The 18776-nt window shown below is 44.6% G+C and overlaps 1 protein-coding gene across 1 annotated transcript in view; it reads left to right on the top strand.

Moving 5' to 3' along the window:
- Ddx43 (DEAD-box helicase 43) overlaps nt 1-10509 on the top strand; it is a 36930-nt gene extending 26421 nt beyond the window's left edge. Inside the window, exons 8-16 of the mRNA XM_004623177.1 lie at nt 214-324; nt 993-1134; nt 1511-1611; nt 3392-3479; nt 5391-5518; nt 7379-7488; nt 8020-8158; nt 9844-9931; nt 10399-10509. Of these exons, the coding sequence (XP_004623234.1) occupies nt 214-324; nt 993-1134; nt 1511-1611; nt 3392-3479; nt 5391-5518; nt 7379-7488; nt 8020-8158; nt 9844-9931; nt 10399-10509 (1018 nt within the window). The remainder of the gene's footprint in view (nt 1-213; nt 325-992; nt 1135-1510; nt 1612-3391; nt 3480-5390; nt 5519-7378; nt 7489-8019; nt 8159-9843; nt 9932-10398) is intronic.
- The last annotated feature ends 8267 nt before the right edge of the window (nt 10510-18776 follow it).

The following is an 18776-nucleotide window of genomic DNA, read 5'->3' on the forward strand; positions in this document are numbered from 1 at the left end:
TCCAACATTTTTAAATCTTTCATACCATCAGCTAATTTTTTAGATGTATGAATAATAGCCAAAATATGCATCCTACCGAGGGAATTTTAAGTATCTCACAAAAGCTACACATACGCTGTGCCCATGACTACCTTTGATGCTCACTACCACAAATACCTCCAGTGGCCCGTGCCTCTGAGGTCGTAACGGAACGTTCATATTTCCTCCTCAAAGAGCCACAGAAAGGAGGCGTGGACCCGGCATGTTAGTCCTCACACCTACTCGGGAGTTGGCGCTTCAGGTGCAAGCTGAGTGTTCTAAGTACTCCTATAAAGGCCTTCGGAGGTAAGTCATTTGGCTCACCAGTTCTATGCCAGTGTTATAAAATGCATGTGCTTATAGAGGTATTAGTCAATATAACATTATATATAAAATTTTTCAGTGCTTGGGATCAAACCCAGGGTCCTAAGCAAGTATTCCACCACTGAATTACATATCCAGCTCCATACATTAATTTTTAACCGATACCTATAATGTAAATTGTGCATACTGGGATACTATATGATCTTTTAGTTCAAGTCCTCTTCATTATTTTCACATTTAAAATCTGAATGAGCTGGGCATGTGGTGGTACACACGTGTAATCCAAGCCCTCAGGAGACAGAGGCAGGGGAGTCGCTGTGAGTTCAAGCCCAGCCTGGGCTACATAGTGAGCACAAGAGCAGGCCGAACCACATAATGAGACCCTGCCTCAATAAATAAGTAAGTAAGTAAACCTGAATGTGTCTGTAGGGCCCAGATGTCCAGCACCCCCGATCCAATCAGCACTTGCCTGATCTAGTAGGTCAAGTAATGACATAATGGTTCTTTTGGGCCACTATAGGATCATGGATGTGGATGGTTCTCAGAAAAGGGCAGATAACAGCTGAAGATACCTGTTAACTCTTTTATCTCATCTTACCTACCCAGTGGGCTATTCTTTGTCTAAACACAAACCTCTGGGTTTTCCTAAGCATCTGCATATATGGTGGTGGAGACAGAAGTGGACAAATACAAGATATCTCCAAAGGCATAGACATCATCATTGCCACTCCGGGAAGGCTGAATGACCTCCAGATGAATAACTTCGTCTGCCTGAGAAGCGTGACCTACCTGGTGTGCACGGAGTAGGGGCTTGGAATGCTGGGAAGAGAAAAATGGAGCGCTGGTTGTTTTCTTAGTATGGCTCTTTCACAGTAAATTGTAGACTAGTACTCTTTCATATTCCCTTTAGCATGTTAATGTAAAGCTTGGGAAATGTAAATAGCTGCAGAGGAATTAAAATCTACTTGAATGTTTTTAGACACTTAAAAATCTTCATTAGATACATCAGAAGCAATTGGAAAGCCAATGTGTATTCTTATAGCTGCAAGTACCTCAGTTATTTTTATCTCTGGAAAAAGCAGGGAAAGGACTGTTATATTCCTGAGGAAAGCGGACATATTAGCTGCCTTTCCTATCTAATTGGCCCCAATCTTCATTGTGAATGCAGGTTTTAGATGAAGCAGACAAGATGCTGGACATGGGATTTGAGCCCCAAATAACGAAGATCTTGTTAGATGTGCGCCCAGACCGACAGACAATTATGACGAGGTACGTGAGCTGCCTGTTGTGTGCGAGCAGAAGGCGCGGGCTGGAGTTCCCTCCGATCTATCTGCAGCGGCTTAGAGCATCACCTAAGTACCTTAAGATTCTTAGGTACGAGGTACCCTGATGTGCCTTGGGTCAGGGACTCGTGCTTCCTCCTTGAGGGTTGTGCTGGGATTTCTGTGGGAACATTCGCATCGGGTGGAAAGCCCTTCCGTTGAATTCTTAGAGGTAAACATTGGGCAACTGAGTACTAGTTTATTGCTCAAGATAACAACTGAAAAAGCAGTGATTGTTACTTGAATGTAGAGTGATCCACAAAGACTAATTTTTCCTGGATTTCTATCCTTCGGCTTCATTAGCAGTAAGAATAGTATTTAATTGGGGAAATTAACTCTTTTCTGACTTTGTTTTCTGTAATATTTTTAATCTGATTTTATTGATACGTTTTAGTATACATAATAATAACATTCATCATAAAGAATTTGTATCTGTACATGGTACAGCTTGGTTTTCTTTCCCCCATTGCCCTACCTTCCCTTTAACTCTCCCCCTATCCATTTACAAAAGTTTTGTTTCCATTTTTCTTTCTTTTCTCATTTTCCCTTCTATCCTTTCCCCCTCTCCCTCCCCTCAGCCCCCTCCCCATTTGAACTGTTTTCTGTAATCTTGCCATGTGAAAAAAAGCTGAAGTTAGCCAGCGTGGTGGGGTCACACCTGCGCTCCCAGCACCTGCGCTCCCAGCACCTGCTTGCCCAGCACCTGCTCTCCCAGCACCTGCGCTCCCAGCACCGGTGCTGAGGTGTATTCAAGGGCAGCTTGGGCTACGTAGTGATTACAGGCCTGCCTGAAAGGTTTCCTGGCAATAATGTTTCATGAGGCAAGAGGGAAGAAGGGATGGAGGGAGTGGAAGGAAAAAAGGAGAAAAGAAAAAGGAGTTTGATTTAATTATAACTGCTGTGAAAGTAGAACAGAATGATAACTTTATTATTTTATATTTGGTTGAAAACAACATTAAAACATTTATATTCTTTGACCAGCACACTGAAATTTATTTGCATTTGGCATAAGCACTTGATTTTGTCTACTGACAACATATGAAAAATGCTAGGTTTGGGGGTTTTTTGTCTTTATGAAGGGTTAGAAAAAACTAGACTAGTATTTGCCTCTGGTTTTCTTTTTTTTTTTTTTTTGCATTTCATATAGGGTCTACAGGATCTCACTACATAGATTAGACACATAGTGATCCTCCTATTTTCAGCCTCCCAAGTGCTGCTATTACAGGCATGCGTGCCACCATGCCCAGTCTCAGTCGCTGTCTCAGCGCCCCCTGGGGGCAGGGCCAGCACGGCATGCCAGGGATCGAACCCAGCTCTTGTGTCTGCCTAAGCAGGCGCTTTAATCCACTGAGCTATCTGGCTGGCCCTTGACTCTGGTTTTTTGAGACAGGATTTTATTGTGTAGTCCAGCCTGGTCTTGAGCTTGCCCTGTGGCCATGGCCGTGGCCCTGGCTGTCCTCTAACTCCTGGTCCTCCTGCCTCACACTCCAGAGTGCTGAGGTCACAGGCATGTATCACCATGTGGGTCCAGCACTAGCTCTTTTTATTACTTTCTCCTCAAAGAGTAGAGCTTAGTAAAGGTGTAAGTCTCCTTAGTCTGCATTGCATTTACTAAATTTCTTAAGTGTTTCTTCTTAGTGTGGTTGAACAACTTGTTAATGAAACTGACCTGCACTGCTTGGGGTATGAGGGATTCTTAATGCTGGCGTGTCTCCTTCTATTTCCAGTGCTACCTGGCCGTGTGCTGTCCGTCGACTTGCACAATCTTATTTGAAAGACCCAATGATTGTGTATGTTGGTACTTTGGATCTAGTTGTAAGCTTGTTCTTTATTACTATTGAAACTTTTATGACATTTAAAGCCCATGCTAAAGGGTTAGGTGTGTAGCTAAGTGGCAGAATGCATGTATAGCATGCACCAGGCCCTTGGTTCAATCCCCAGCACTGCCCCTCAGAACAGAAACCTTCGTAAAGTACAGATCTAATTTTGGCACAGCTGCACTTCCCTCTCAGTGAGATTTGTATTAACATAACTAAAACACCATTGTGGCACATTTAGCATTTTATTTATTTAGTTTTGTATTTTAGGGAAGGGTCTACAGGGTGTTCAGGGTCTCACTACTAGATGAGACTCACAGTGATCCACCTGTTTACAGCCTCCCAAGAGCTGGGATTACAGGCGCATGCCACCATACCTAGTCTCAATTGCTGTCTCAGTGCGCCCCAGGGGCGGGGCTGGCACAGCAATATTTTATGTTTTGTTTGTTTGAGACAGGGTCCACTATGTAGTTGTAGTCCAGGCCAGCCTTAAATTCACTATGTAGCTCGGGCTGGCCTCAAATTTGCAGTGATCCTCCTGCCTCAGCCTCCCAAGGGCTGGGATTGCAGGCGTGCACCACCAGGCCCAGCCACATTAGCCTTTGTAGTAATCCCTGAATGTCATCTAGCCAGGGTTAATATGTTACCAACCTCCTCTTTTTTGGACTTTGCTAGTGTCAGAGCATACACAGAAGTCTACACATGTGTGTATGTGAAAGTCTGATGTTGTCATTTTAGGAATTTACATTTGATTATTGAATTCAAACATTGCCACCCTAACCTACCTATTAAAAATGTTTCTGTTAGCCTCCTACTTAATCACTAATAAGTGAAATTGGACTTTGTTTGATCATTAATAGTCAATCTCTGCTGAGCGTAGTGATGCACCCCTATAACCCTGCACTTGGGAGGCTGAGGCTGGAAGGGTGCTGGGAATTTGAGGCCAGCCAGCGCTACATAGTGAGTTCAAGGACAGCCTGAACTACATGGCAAGACCTGCCCTCCCCCATAAAAAGTAGACACTGCTTGGCTAGGAGTGTGACCCACTGGCAGAGTGCCTACCCAGGAGGTGCAGGCCTAACGGGGCATTTCCTGGGTCCATTATTTTATAAGGGATGTACAGATGGGAATCAAATAATACCTCTTTTCATAAAATAAGGGGTGGGGCTTAGCTCAGCGGTAGAACACATGCCTCGCAAGCTGGAGGTCGTGGGTTCGAGCCTCAGCACCAAAAACAAAAATAGGGGCCAGGGAGATAGCTCAAAAGAATAACCACTTGCACGGCAAGCGCAGGGTCCTGAGTTTAATCCCCAGTACCACAAAAAATAAATAAATAAAAATTTAAAAACGTCAAGTAAAAAAGTTATTAAAAAGACAAGCAAACAAGGCAACGTAAAATGATTATTAGTCACTTAGGAAAGGCAGTAAGAATGCTTGATTTTTTTTTCCCCCAATCATGAAACGCTACTAAAATCTATTTTATCTAAAGAGACAAATAGTTCATTTCATTATGGGTCATGGAATAGTGCTAGTAGGATTTTGAAATTTTGTATTGTCAAAATCCCCGCCGAACTGAGACTTGCATGTCCAGATCTGACCGGCGCGAATTGGCAGGGTGAGGAGCAGACTCCCACGAGGCAGCTTTTCTGAGCTCGGCCGGCCACACCTCGGGGTTATTTTCCTGCAGTGACAGGTAACTGTTTCGGCACACTTTGCTGAACAGTCACGTGTTTCCAACCTAACTTGCGTGAAATACGAGATCAAAGCAAAACACAGGCTGGCCTGTAGATCTCGCGCAGTGACAGCTCATTTCCTGGGCAGGGTCCCTCCCTGTGGGTTGGCAAACGCGTACCGCTCTGGTGGCAGAGCTCTGAACGCACACTGACGGTCACGCCTGTTGGCCCCTCAGGCTGTGAGCACCGTGAAGCAGGACATCATCGTCACCACCGAGGAGGAGAAGCGCGGCCACATCCAGACGTTCCTGGAGAACATGGCCCCGAAGGACAAGGTCATCGTCTTCGTGAGCAGAAAGGCCGTGTGCGTGTTTGCCTTTTTTAAAAAAGCAGGAATAATTAAATCTTTTGCCTTCTAAATCCTTTTAATATTTTTTTTTAGTATATGTCTGTGATATATAAGAATTACATTGATTTGGGGTAGTTCCTACGTACACATACTGCATCAATGTCATTTTTTGCTCCCTAGTCCCCCTCCCTGTCCCTCCCTGTCCCTCTCTCCCTTCCCCAGGTCCCTTCCATGTCCAGTAAGGCTTCCTCTGTGTTTCCTACCACCTGGCCTTTATCTTAGTTTTGTTTTCTTTTTTTTTTTTTTTTTGGCGGAACTGGGGATTGAACTCAGACCCTTGCGCTTGCCAGTGAAGCGCTTACTCCACTGAGCCATCTCTCCGGCCCCCTTAGTTTTGCTTTCTTTTGCTTTTTCTTTTCTTTGATGCCAGGAATTGAACTCAGGGCCTCAGGCTTGCCAAGCAGGCATTGTGCCCCTGTACTCTACCCCCAGCCCTTTAGTTATATTTTATAACTCTCTCTATATGTTATATTTTGCATTTCTCATTTAAAAGAAACCATGTTGCATTTAACCCCCTCCTTCTGAGGTATCTCACTCAGCATTCTCTCCTCAACAGCCATGCATTTTCCTACAAGTGACTTCTTCGTGGTTGCGTAGTACTCCATTGTATGCATATAGCATTTTTGTTCATTCATCTGTGAACAGCCGTACAAGCTGCCCCTGAAACCTAGCTCTTGTGAGTCGTGCTGCTCCAGACCTAGTTTGGCACCCACCACAGTCACATGATGGCATTCCTGCCTCGGGGGGACACCCAGGAGAGGAGTGGCTGGTCAGATGGAGGTGTTATGTTAGGGTTTCGAAGAGTCTCCATGCTGATTTCCATAGTGGTCTTGATGGTTTATTTTCCCACCCACAGAGGAGAAGGGTTCCTTTTCCCCCATAGCCTCACCAGCCTTTTTTGTTTGTTTGTTTTGTGTTTTAGAGAAGGGTCTACGGGGTGTTCAGGGTCTCACTACTAGATCGGACTCCTAGTGATCTGCCTGTCTGCAGCCTCCCAAGAGCTGGGATTACTGGCACGTGCCACCACGCCATCTCAATCCCTGTCTCAGTGTGTCCCAGAGGTGGGGCCTGCATGGCAGGCCCAGGGATTGAACCCCCAGCCCCTGCACCCGCTTGGAGGCACTTTAATGTGCTGAGCTATTTGGCCGGTCCTCTCACTGGCCTTGTTATTATTTGATTTTTTTGTTGCTGGCCATGCTTTCAAGAGTAAGAGAATGAGGAGAGATCTTGCCTTTCTGCCTAATATTCTATTAGAAGAATATTAAAGAACTCAGATGCTTCTTAAACAGACACTTTTATGTGCATTCCTTTAATAGGCAAAGATGTTGTACATGTGTTCACATGCTTTTTGGGCATTTTAACTTCTTTTGAGAAGCGTCTGAGTTCTTAAATTCTAGATAATAATCCTCTGAGGAATAGATGGCAAGATTTTTTCTCAATCTGTAGCTTGTCTCCTTGTTCTGTTGCTTGCTACGTAGAAGCTGCTTAATTTTATATAATCCCATTTGGTTGACTGGTCATTTGGTTGGTTGTTTGGCTGGTTTTGAGGCAGGGTCTTGCTGGGTAGTTTAGGCTGGCCTCGAACTCCCAGTGATCCTCCTGCCTCAGCCTCCCAGACACTAGGATTATAATCCCATTTGTTGATTTCTAGTGTGTAGGTATTTTCTTATATTGACATTATAATTATCAAACCTGTTTGTTTCAAACTCATAGCCTGTCTGTGACATTATTTCAGTTTTTGGTAATAGAAGTAAAGCTAGTGAACCGATGATGGTATTACGATAAGCCTGTAAAATCACTTGTCCTTTGCTTCAGTGCTGATCATTTATCAAGTGACCTGATTCTTCGACAAATATCAGTAGAATCTTTGCATGGCAATAGAGAGCAGAGCGATCGAGAAAAGGCTTTAGAGAACTTTAAAAAAGGTACATTCATGCGGCCCTTGTGTGCTCCCACTGAAGGTCAGTCCAATCCCCGGGCGCGTGGGTGAGTGATAGCACCTTTTCATGGATTCCCTGAGGTCTGGCCTCAACTTACATGTCCCCAAAGTGCATTTGACAGCTCTAAATATGAAGCTGTCTCTAAGAACTAGCCAGCCACGCTGTAATAAGATCAGTATTTCAACCTAGCTATCAACGTATTAATTTGCAGTGGGAGCTGTAGCTCAGTTTACCCAAAAGGCATTTCTTTTTCCGACATGGTTTAGCTGGTTCAGAGACCATTTGCTGAACCAGAGTATCTGCTTGTAATTTGCCAGAAGTTTTTTTTTTTATTATTTCTGTATCACCTTCACTGTACACCATTATTGGTAGGTCACTTTCATTTGGACGCCATTTTCACTACACATTCTAACGGCATGATTATACTTCACTTGAAAAAACAGTAAATAGGTTTTAGTACATGCATGGGCCCAGTTTGTACCAGAGTGGTTTAGCATGTCTGCCTTTCCTCCCCAGGCAAAGTGCGAATACTCATTGCCACTGACTTGGCATCTCGCGGTCTTGATGTCCACGACATTACGCACGTCTATAATTACGATTTTCCACGGAACATTGAAGAATACGTGCACAGAGTGGGGCGCACTGGAAGAGCGGGGTAAGCAGGCGTGGTCCGCCAGAGAGGAGCCCACTCTGGGTCCTCCATACTCCCCTCACAGACTCCTGTCACCCAGAAAATCATTTTTCTTCCTTTGCTGATAATTGTCAGCTCTGCCCTAGAACCTACTTGGCTCTTTTATCTTTGCCCATCTGTCCTGCTCCAGATTCAGCTGGATCCTGTTGCGATTAGCTTCTTGTGCTTGTTTCTGGTATTAGTGGATTCATTTTTTGTTAGTACACATTTGTAGTAGCTAACGCCTCCATTCCCTGGGAGGAGCTGGTACGCATACCCAGCTCTGGGGACCCGCTGGGCTCTGTCGTACTCCAGGGAAATGGTGACAGGAATAAGAAAAGGCAGACAAGAAGACAAGAGCTGGGTCAGGTGGGAGCCCACTTGCCTGATTGGAAAAAGACCCAAAGAACAACAGTAGGGTATTTACTGATACCTTTGCGAAGGAGATTCAAGGTTGCCTAGCAACTAACAGCCAGAAGTGTCCAGGCAGGATGCTGTTCTCAAGACTGAGGTAGCCTGCTTCAGGCCATCTGGCCTTGTGCTTGCTGCCCTCCCACATTTGACTGCTTTTCAGCCTCAGCTGCTCCCGGCACTTAATTTGGTTTTCATCCCCATTTCTCCCCCAAGTCCCTGCTCCACCCATCTCTTGCTCTGGTTCAGTTTTATCAGCATATGCTACCGATTGTCCGCAGTGACGACTTTGTTGTTGCCAGGTTTTCTGAACTGGTCCGGGTGGGACAGGACCCTGGCCGCCTTCTGTCGTAAACCTGGTGCGGCTTCAGATAGCTGCTGAGCACAATGTCAGGCACTGCTCCGCCTCGGGCCGAGTGTTGCCGAGCACTGGTGGCCGCAGAGTGAGCCCACTTGGAGAAGTGCTGTGTCTGCTACAAACGTTGTGTAGACGATTCCCATACCTTGGCAGTGGAGTGTGACCCTGTTTGCTTAGCATTTGCGTTGTATTGGGTAATACAAGTAATTCTCATGATTAAGTCATACAGGATTTATAAGGACCAAGTGTATTACAGATACTGGACAATGGGAAGAAAATGTTCAAATGAGAAGGGGAACAGGGAGGCAGGAAAGAAAACAAGGGACAAAAAAAAAGAAGGAAAAGATGCAAACAGTTTTTGTAAATAAGGAGGGCGTGAAGGGGGGGTGGGGAATGGGAAAAACTGAAGCAAGAGCTGTCACGCGCAGGTGCAGATTCCTAAGATGAATATGATGGTTATGTATATCTAAAATGCACCAATAGCATTTTATAAGTAAACAATACCAGAGGGAGACAGGACGTGGTGGTGGGCGCCTCTAATCCCAGCTCTTGGGAGGCTGTAAACAGGCGGATCACTATGAGTCCAATCTAGTAGTGAGGCCCTGAACACCTTGTAGACCCTTCCCTAAAATTTAAAGTAAATAGATAGATATATAAATAAAGTAAACAATACTGGAGAATATGTGGGGGTGTTTTGGTTTGGTTTGGTTTGGTTTGGTTTGGTTTGGTTTGGTTTGGTTTGGTTTGGTTTGGTTTTGTGGAACCAGGGATTGAACTCAGGCCATTGCACTTGCCAGGAAGTACTTATTCCACTGAGCCATCTCCCTGGCCCGTGTATGTGTTCTATACAAGTGCTGTAGGTGGCAGAATTTGCATGAGTCCCCTGTTTTCCCCCTTATAGGAGGACCGGCATGTCAATTACCCTCATCACAAGAAATGATTGGAGAATTGCCACTGAGCTGATTAATATTCTGAAAAGAGCAAATCAGGTGAGAACACGCAAGTCCTCGGGAGTCAGCGTTCAGTGGGGTTGTGGAGGTCCAGTGCGGACTGCCTATCAAAGCATACATGTAGAGAAATTTTTAAGACAGGTTTTGAGGGCTATAGCATGGGAAGCTGCGGGGCTTTGGGACCACATCACTGGGGCACTACATAGAATGTGGGGGCAGGGGGAAGCAGCGAGCCAGGGGGTACCACCAGGCCCAGCCGTCAGCCACAGCGAGTAGAAAACGGTACCTGCCAGAAGGCATGCGCAGGGCGCCAGCAATGGGACGGAGGGCGGCGTGAGCAGCGTGCGCGTGATGGATGTAGGACTTCATGGGCAGCGACACATTTCATTCCGCTTGGATGATGCAGTGGAAATTGTGCAGATTTTCTGCAATGACTTGGGAGGTATTTTAGTGTATAGTGAAAAAGAAAGACCTCAGACCTCTAATAACACCTTTACTAATTCTAGAGCATTCCAGAGGAGCTGGTCTCAATGGCTGAGAGATACAGAGCAAATAAACTGAAACGAGAAGTGGGAAGAAAAATAGGAAGATTTCCAGGAAAGCCCCAGAAGTTTTAGGAGTATTTTATGTTAAAGAATGGCATTAACCTACTAGAGGTAACGTGACAATTTTCAGATGCCTAATATTTTTCTATTTGTTGGACTGTATTGGGGGTTGGTTGAACCATTCGAGTGCTGAGCTACCTGGTTTTGTTTCTGTTTCTTGTTGTTTTGTTTGGAGACAGGGTCTCCCTAAATTGCCCAAACAGGCCTTGAATTTGGGATCCTCCTGCCTCACCATCAGAGTAGCTGGGATTACAGATGCACACCACCCTGCCCTGCCTTTTAAAATAAGGCTTTCTTAGTTTTCTCCTCAGCATCATCTCTAAGAGCCTGTAACCTAATAAATTATTAGGTGTTACTGTTTCCCCATTACCAAGACTCTATTTAATATATCTGAAAATATATGTGGTGATGCACACTTATAATCCCAGCCCTTGGAGGCTGAAGCAGAGGATTGGACAAGTTCAAGGCCAGCTGGGCCACATAGGAGATACTGTCTGAAAACAACAGCGGCGCTGGGGCGATAGCTCCGTGGTCCAAGCACCTGCCTGGCAAGTACAAGGAGCCGGGTTTGATGCCCGGTATCGCATGCGATGCTGGCCCCAGAACCCGGGCATGCCGTGCTGGCCACCTAATCCGGGCATGGTGGCACATACCTGCAATCCCAGTGCTGGGGAGGCTGAGACAGAAGGATCACTACTAGTCTGAACTGCATAGTGAGACCATATATTTTTTTAAAATGCAGCAAAGAAGTACTAAATTAGAATTACAAATAAGTGTTAAATTTTTCAGAAAGAGCATTGAGAGTCTAATGGAATTGGTGGAGGTAGCACATCCTCGGAGAACTTGGTGATGGATCAGTTATAAATAATGATTTTCATCCTGCAGTTACTCCTTTCCTAGCAGTACAGTCTATAAATATATTCCTGCATTCAAGACTTGCCACAGCAAGGGGCCAACCAGATAGCTCAGCGGATTAAAGCACCTGCCTAGGCCTGCCATGCAGGCCCTGCCCCGGGGCACGCTGGACAGGGATTGAGTCTGGGCGTGGTGGCGTGCCTGTAATCCCAGCTCTTTGGGAGGCTGAACACAGGCAGATCACTATGAGTCTGATCTACATAGTGAGACCCTGTAGACCCTACTAAAAGACTTAGCACAGCAGTCTTTCTCGTAGCAAACACGAGCCAAGATGCTGCCAGGCGAGGTGACGCACAGCTGTCATCCCAGCGCTCGGCAGGCTGAGGCAGAAGCTGTGAGTCTGAGGCCAGCCTGACCTGCTGGCAAGACCCTGTCTCAAAAAACAAACACACAAGCCAGCCAAAATGGCCTCCAAGGGACTTGATGAATAAACTGACACACTGTATGTTGTGCAGCTATTGAAGAATGTGTGAACCATTTTTAAAATGTGTTAAGTGTTAAAAGCAAAAAACTTCCCAGTAAGACAGCGGACTGAGCTAACACAGGAAACCCTTCTTCCACTTGAAACGCAATAGAAATGCTAGCTTAAATGTGTTATTTAAATCTTCTCAATAAGTAAAAAAATAAGTCTTCCAAAGAAGGGCTGGAGATCTAGCTCAGTGACATAAGTGCCTGCCTGGCAAGCAAAAGACCCCAAGTTCAATCCCCAGTACAAAAAAAGGAAAAGCTTCTCAAGAATGTGATGCATGGGGCTGGGGAGATGGCTCAGTGGAATAAGTGCTTCCCTGGCAAGCGCAAGGGCCTGAGTTCAATCCCTGGTTCCACAAAAAAAAAAGGAAAAAAGAACGTGATGCATGAAGCATCTCTGCATTGTTCTGTGCATGTTAAAACTTTTCTCCATCATAAAATATTTGCATAATAATTGTACTTACAGGATTGGTGGCGTGTGCCTGTAGTCCACAGGAGGCTGGAGTAGGAGGATCATCTTGAGTTTGAGGCCAGTCTCCACTACATAGTGATATTCTGCCTCAAAAAAAAAATTATACTTATGGACCCAAGGGCGGAGCCGTGAAGCCCGGGGGCTGGAAAGAATGGGGTGGAGAGGGGCGGATAAACTGGAACGATGCTACGGGTTAAATTCAGACCTGGGCAGCCGCAAGCTGAACCCTGGTTTTAAAAATCAAATAACAGGTGGTCTGCACACATAGGATAACTATGCTACCTATGAGGATAGTATATCATCAAATATATTTGGGCCAAGGATTTGCAGGCATGATAAAATAGGCCAGAAGTGCCTTTGTACTATATTTAAGAGTTAAAAAGGAAAAACTGTAATTGGCTTATAATGAAAAAGAAACTAGGTGTGGTGGCGCATGCCTGTGCTCCCAGCACTTAGGAGGCTGAGGCAGGAAGATCTTCGCAATTTTGAGAGCAGCCTGGGTTACAAAGTGAGCTCAAGGCCAGCCTGAACTGCATAGTGTGACCCTGACTCAAAGGGGGGGGGGTGGAATTAGTAATAGTTAACTGAAATTTTAAAACTCAAAAGAATTAAGACAGTTGAAAAGAATGGTCATAACGTCAGAGGAAATCATGCAATGCATCTCATGTGAAGAGACAGAAAATAAAGCGAAAGTTCAAGTAACATGTTCAGCGTGCTCCTGCGTGGTTTCTAATGTCTTTCCAGAGGCTCTGCACAGCCAACACGAGTTGCATCTGTCGCTCTCCAAAGCAGGTCTGGCTGGCCTGGAACTCTGGGCGTGCACCACCTCCTGCCCTGGCTCTTGACTGGCTGAGATGACAGGCGCACACCACCACCACGCCTGGCTTCTGTCTGGTTTTAATTTTTGCCATTTGAAAATAGTGACAACTGAGAGTAACAAGCGAGATTAATAATAATACTTTTTTAAAAAAAACCTGGGCGGCCTATAACTAGTAGGAAGGTTGAATCAGTGATCAAACTTCCCCACAAAGGAAAAGCCAGCATGGGACAACCCCACAAGTGGATCGTGCCAAATTGTGAAAATGTGCACCCATCCCCTCAGACTGCTCCAAAGCATTGACAAAAGCACACTAGAAGCCCATTCTAGTGAGTCAGCTGTGGCGCTAAAGCCAAAGGCCAAAAAGAAAATTGTGAAGCAACATCTTTTAATAATGGTGCAGAAATGCTCAAAATACTAGCAAACAGCATCACATTAAAAAATGATGTACTGGGCCGGGGAAATGGCTCAATAGAATGAGTGCTTGCCTGGCAAGCGCACGGGCCTGAGTTCAGTCCCCGGTTCCGAAAAAAAAAAAAAAAATGATGTACTATAACCAAGTGAGGTTTACTTCTGGGTCACATGTTTGCTCAACCTACAGAAATCAGTGAAGTGCAGCACACTAATAGATGAAGAAAACACCACATAGTTTTTTAATTGATGCAGGAAAATATTGACAAAGTTTACTGTACATTCCTGATGAAAAGTAGGTCTGTGGCCTGTAATCCCAGCGCTCAGGAGGCTGACACTGGAAGACCACCCAGTAAGCCCTGCTTGAGCTGTGTAGTAAGACCTCATCGCAAAACAAGGAGACAAAGACTAGGTGGAGTACGGCGCCCCTTGTATTCCTAATACTGGGATTCAAGAACAAAGATTGGTGGTTGGACAATCATGCCTCCTGATACCAGTATGTTTCCTAAAGTGACAGTAATCAGAACTCTAGTGCAGGCACAAAGATAGACGTACAGAGTACGGCACAGAAGGCCATCTGGACGTGCGCTCCTGCATGTGCGATGAAGTGACTCTGACAAGAGTCCCACGGCCACTCAGTGGACAGAGACAGTCCCTTCAGCAAATGACGTGGGGACCAGGCAGCCACGCCGCAAAGAGTGAAGTTGGACTCAACATTAGCAGCACTTAACGGAAGAGGGATTAAAGACTGAAATCTAAGATCCAAAACTGTAAAACTCATGAAGAAAACTTTATGTAGGATCTGGCCATACTTTGGTGTGTAACACACAAAAGCAAAAGTAGACAAATGGACCTACATCAAACTTTTTGATATTTTTACATCAACTAACAAAATGAAAAGAGCCTGTGGCATGGAAGAAAACAGTTGCAAGTGATAGCTGATTAGAGGTTAACTTCCAGAAGACACACAGAACTTTGCAACACAACTAAACAAAACAAGGACTGGGGAGATGGCTCAGTGGAATAAGCGCTTCCCTGGCAAGCGCAAGGGCCTGAGTTCAATCCCCAGTTCCACCAAAATAAAGACAAAACAACCTGGTTAAGTGGGGAGCACAGGGGCTGGGGAGATAGCTTGGCAATCTAAGTGCTGCCTGGCAAGCACAAGGTACCATATTGGATCCCAGGTACTACATGCCTGAGGGTGTACCGTGCCAGCCTGGAACCAGGTGTGGTGGTGCACACCTGTAATCCCAGCACCAGGAAGGCTGAGACAGGAAGATCACTGAGTCTGAGCTGTGTAGCAAGATTCTATATCAAATGGGGGGGGGCCCAAAGAATTTAAATACATCTCCAAAGATAATAAAATGCAAATTACACTAACATGAAAAAATGCCCAACATCACCATTAAGGGATGTCAAATAAAAGCCATAGTGAGTGACAGTTCATATTCGTTAAGATGGTTTCATTCCAAAAATGTTGTATCAAGTGTTGACAAGCACGTGGCGATCGGACTCCTGAGCACTTCGGTGGGATTGTGAAAGACAATGGAAGATCATTTGGCCTTAAAAAAAAAAAAAATTCTGTCCGCTGGTACGACATGGATGGACCTTGAGGACATTGTACTAAGGAAATTGACCAGTCACCAAAAAAGGCAAATAGTGTATGAATCCACTTACAAGGTGCTTAAAGTAGTGAAATTCACAGAAACACAGTCGAAAGGTGGTTAACCAGGACTGGAGGGATGAGGGTTATTGGTGATGGGAAACGTTTAGTTCTGTAAGATGCACACTTGCTGCCGAGTGCCTGACAGTGAGTGCAGGCCACGCTACACAGCTGCACACTCACAGGTGGTTAAGATAGAAAATTACATACAAAAAAGGGGGGAAGCAGCCAAATAACTCAGCAGATTAAAGCGCCTGCAAGCAGGGGCCAGGGGTTCGATCCCTGGGCCTGCTGTGCCGGCCCCGGTACGCTGGGATGGCAATCGAGACTGGGCGTTGTGGTGTGTGCCCGTAAGCCCAGCTCTTGGGAGGCTGTAAACAGGCAGATTACTACGAGTCCGATTAGTAGTAAGACCCTGAACACCTTGTAGACCCTTCCCTAAAATACAAAAAAAAAAAAAAAAGAAAATTATGGTGCTCCCTTTCATCACAAAGTTTGAAAACAGTGTTAGGAATCACAGTTCACATTCTTTTCTGCTTATTTTTCAGAACTCAAGGTTTTTTAGAAGCATATGCTATTCAAGATGGAAGTATTGAGCCATACTGTCAATATGGGAAGACTTGACTGATCTTTAAAATAATAGTGTTTTAAAATGTAGAATTCTATATTTTATACTTCTTAAAAGTATTTCAACTTGAGTTGAAATTTTTTGTGGCTATTTAGTACATGGCAGAAGGTTTTCTTTTACTTAAAATTGTTTTTAATTTAAAAAAATAAATCTTTAAAGCTGAATATGGTGGCACAGGCCTGCAATCTCAGCACTCAGGAGGCTGAGGCAGGAGGCTTGTGAGTTTGAGGCCAGCTGGGCTGTGTAAGGAGACTTGTCTCAAAAGACATAAGTAAATGAGAAATCTTTTAAAATTACCTCCTATAATATTGTTGTGCTAATGCTAGACTTTAAAAGAATTTAACACTTGTTCAGATGTCATTGTAGTAAAAAAGATAACTGTTAAAAATAAATGTCAGTTTCTACAACAAAAATGGAAGTGGATCTCTTTTGTCTTTTTGTGTAGTATAAGTATAGGTGTCTTAAATTATAACTTACCTACTTGGAAATATGTAACAAGTAAAAGAATCATTTGGGATACCAAAATGGGCAAAATTTTAACCCATGCCTCTCTGCTAAAATCCTAGAAAAATCAAACTGCATTTCCATGAACATCACTTTGATCATATTCATCCAATCTTTGCTTTTTTTTCCTTTTTGTATGTGTGGGAAGGGTGCTGGGGAATTAAACACAGGGAGTGGGATTAAACACCTACTTTCACAGTCATCTTTGGTGCAGTCAGTTTTGAGACAGGATTTGCTAAACTGCCTGGGCTGGACTCGAACTTGCAAACCTCCTGCACCAGCCACCAGGGTGCTGAAATTACAGGCATGAGCAGCTGCTGGTACATAGCTTCCTCTTTTGTGTTTATCTGTCCTCCACCAAAGAGTTATTCACACACTTACTGCTCTCTTGTGTATATTAATAATTACAGTTATGCATAATTTAGGCCTTTGTCACATCATTTTCTATTCATCCAGGTAACAGGTTTCCTGGCATATTAGCAATAAGATTTTAATAAAAGAATCTAGCAGAAGTGAAGATACACCCAGAAGTGAACCAACTGGGAAACAGAGGTTACTGAAAACTAACACCTAATTCTTAGGTAAGATGATAAAGTTTCTGAGTAAGTCAGGAGGAAGGCGTACAGGTATTGAAAATGATACAAGAACACTATAATTTTGCCTCCCAAAAAAATAAAATAAAACCTCACTAAACTGACGGCTTCATATCTTTCTAAATTACCACAAGTACAGCAATTTAGCTGAAGGGACAGAACAGAAGAAACATGGAAGGTAGTGAAGGACCTCCGGCAGGAAGCCAGACACTCCCGTGCGCTAGGGCATCTGCAAGCACAAGTTTCTGTGCAGTCTGTCAAGCTAAAGCAAACACCAGTGTCTCGCTTTCTTTCTCTCATAGCTGGAACAAGAGCTCCAACACTGAAAGACAGGTTTAGCTCACAGTTAGCAGAGGTTTCGGTCCCTACTCAGCTGGCTCCAAGGCAGAGTGGCACATGGCAGAGGGCAGCTGTTCAAAATGGCAAAGAGGGGGCCGGGGATATAGGTCCTGAGTTCAATCCCTGGTACTGCCAAAAAGGCACAAAGCAAAGGGCAGAGCAGAAGCTGCAGTGGCGGCTCCCAAGCCTCTCCCTTCCTTACATTGTATGCAGATTCCCCACCCCAGGGCGGGGGTGGCACTCATACCCTTAATCCCAGCACTGGATCATGAATTAATCACCAACTCTGGAAGCTGCCCCCTAACAACTAGGTACCTGAAATGTAGCTCAGCGGTGGGGCTGCTAACACACGTGACGCCCTGGGATTGAGTCCCATCACCACTGAATTAAATAAAAAGAATGCTCTCTTTATTAGACTGCGTGCACAGAAGCATGTTCCCAGATGATCGCTTCTGAGTCACATGTGGAAGTTCCCTTTTGCTGCCCTGTGTACCTTTTGAGTTTTGGATTTCCAGGTATCTCCCACTCCATCTGAGGTTCCAAAGACCCTCAATAGATGCCTGAAGTGAAGGATGGCACCACACCCGGTATGTTCTATTTCTCCTGTACATACACAACTGTGATAGTTTGATTTACAGGCACCGTACGAGATACCTAGTAATAAAACAGAACAACTGAAGACTGGTTTTGGTGGCATTTGCTACTTAGTCAACATCAACTCTGCTGAAGTTGAGGCAGCAGCTTGCTCCTCAGCAGTATCTTGAGTAATTCAGTCCAGACTTAATTGTGAATCTCTAATTGTGGTGTCACTTGTTTCAGGGGGTCCTTCCCGGAATTCTACATAAACTTAATGCTAATTGGTACAGATGTCACTTGAAACACTTTCAGTAGAAGGTGGTGGCCCATACCTAAAAAATCTCAGTGCTCAGGAGGTCTGAGGCAGGAGAATGGCAAGTCTGAGCCCAGCCTGGACAAATGTCTCAAAGAAAAAGATGAAAGGGCTAGAGACTTATCTCGCTGCAAAGGGCCTGCTTAGGTTTAGTCCAAGTACTGAAGAAAAAAAAAAAAAAAAAAGATTTAAAACAATATTTTTTTCTTGTCTTCCATCCAAAGTGAATAATGCCTTTTCCACCGTAAGTGCTTATCTATACTGTGGCGATAACGTTTGCAGTTCGGGGTGTGAAAGCACAACTGAATTTTTCTTCACAGTTTCATGGCTAGGTGAGGCATGAGGGTGCAGCCTGTAACCCCAGCACTCACAAGCTTGAAGCAGGAAGACTGTTAGGAATTCAAGGCCAGCCTGGACTAAATACTCTACCTCAAAAAATTAAATTTTTTTCTGGATATATTATCCCTGTAGATCTTAACAATTTCCACATATTTTTTCTTATCAAGAGCTTTTCATTAGGGCCGGGGAGATGGCTCAGTAGAATAAGTGCTTCCCTGGCAAGCGCAAGGGCCTGAGTTCA

This window comes from Octodon degus, unplaced genomic scaffold (genome assembly GCF_000260255.1).
Source record: "Octodon degus isolate 3935 unplaced genomic scaffold, OctDeg1.0 scaffold00001, whole genome shotgun sequence".
Taxonomy (NCBI): Eukaryota; Metazoa; Chordata; class Mammalia; order Rodentia; family Octodontidae; genus Octodon; species Octodon degus.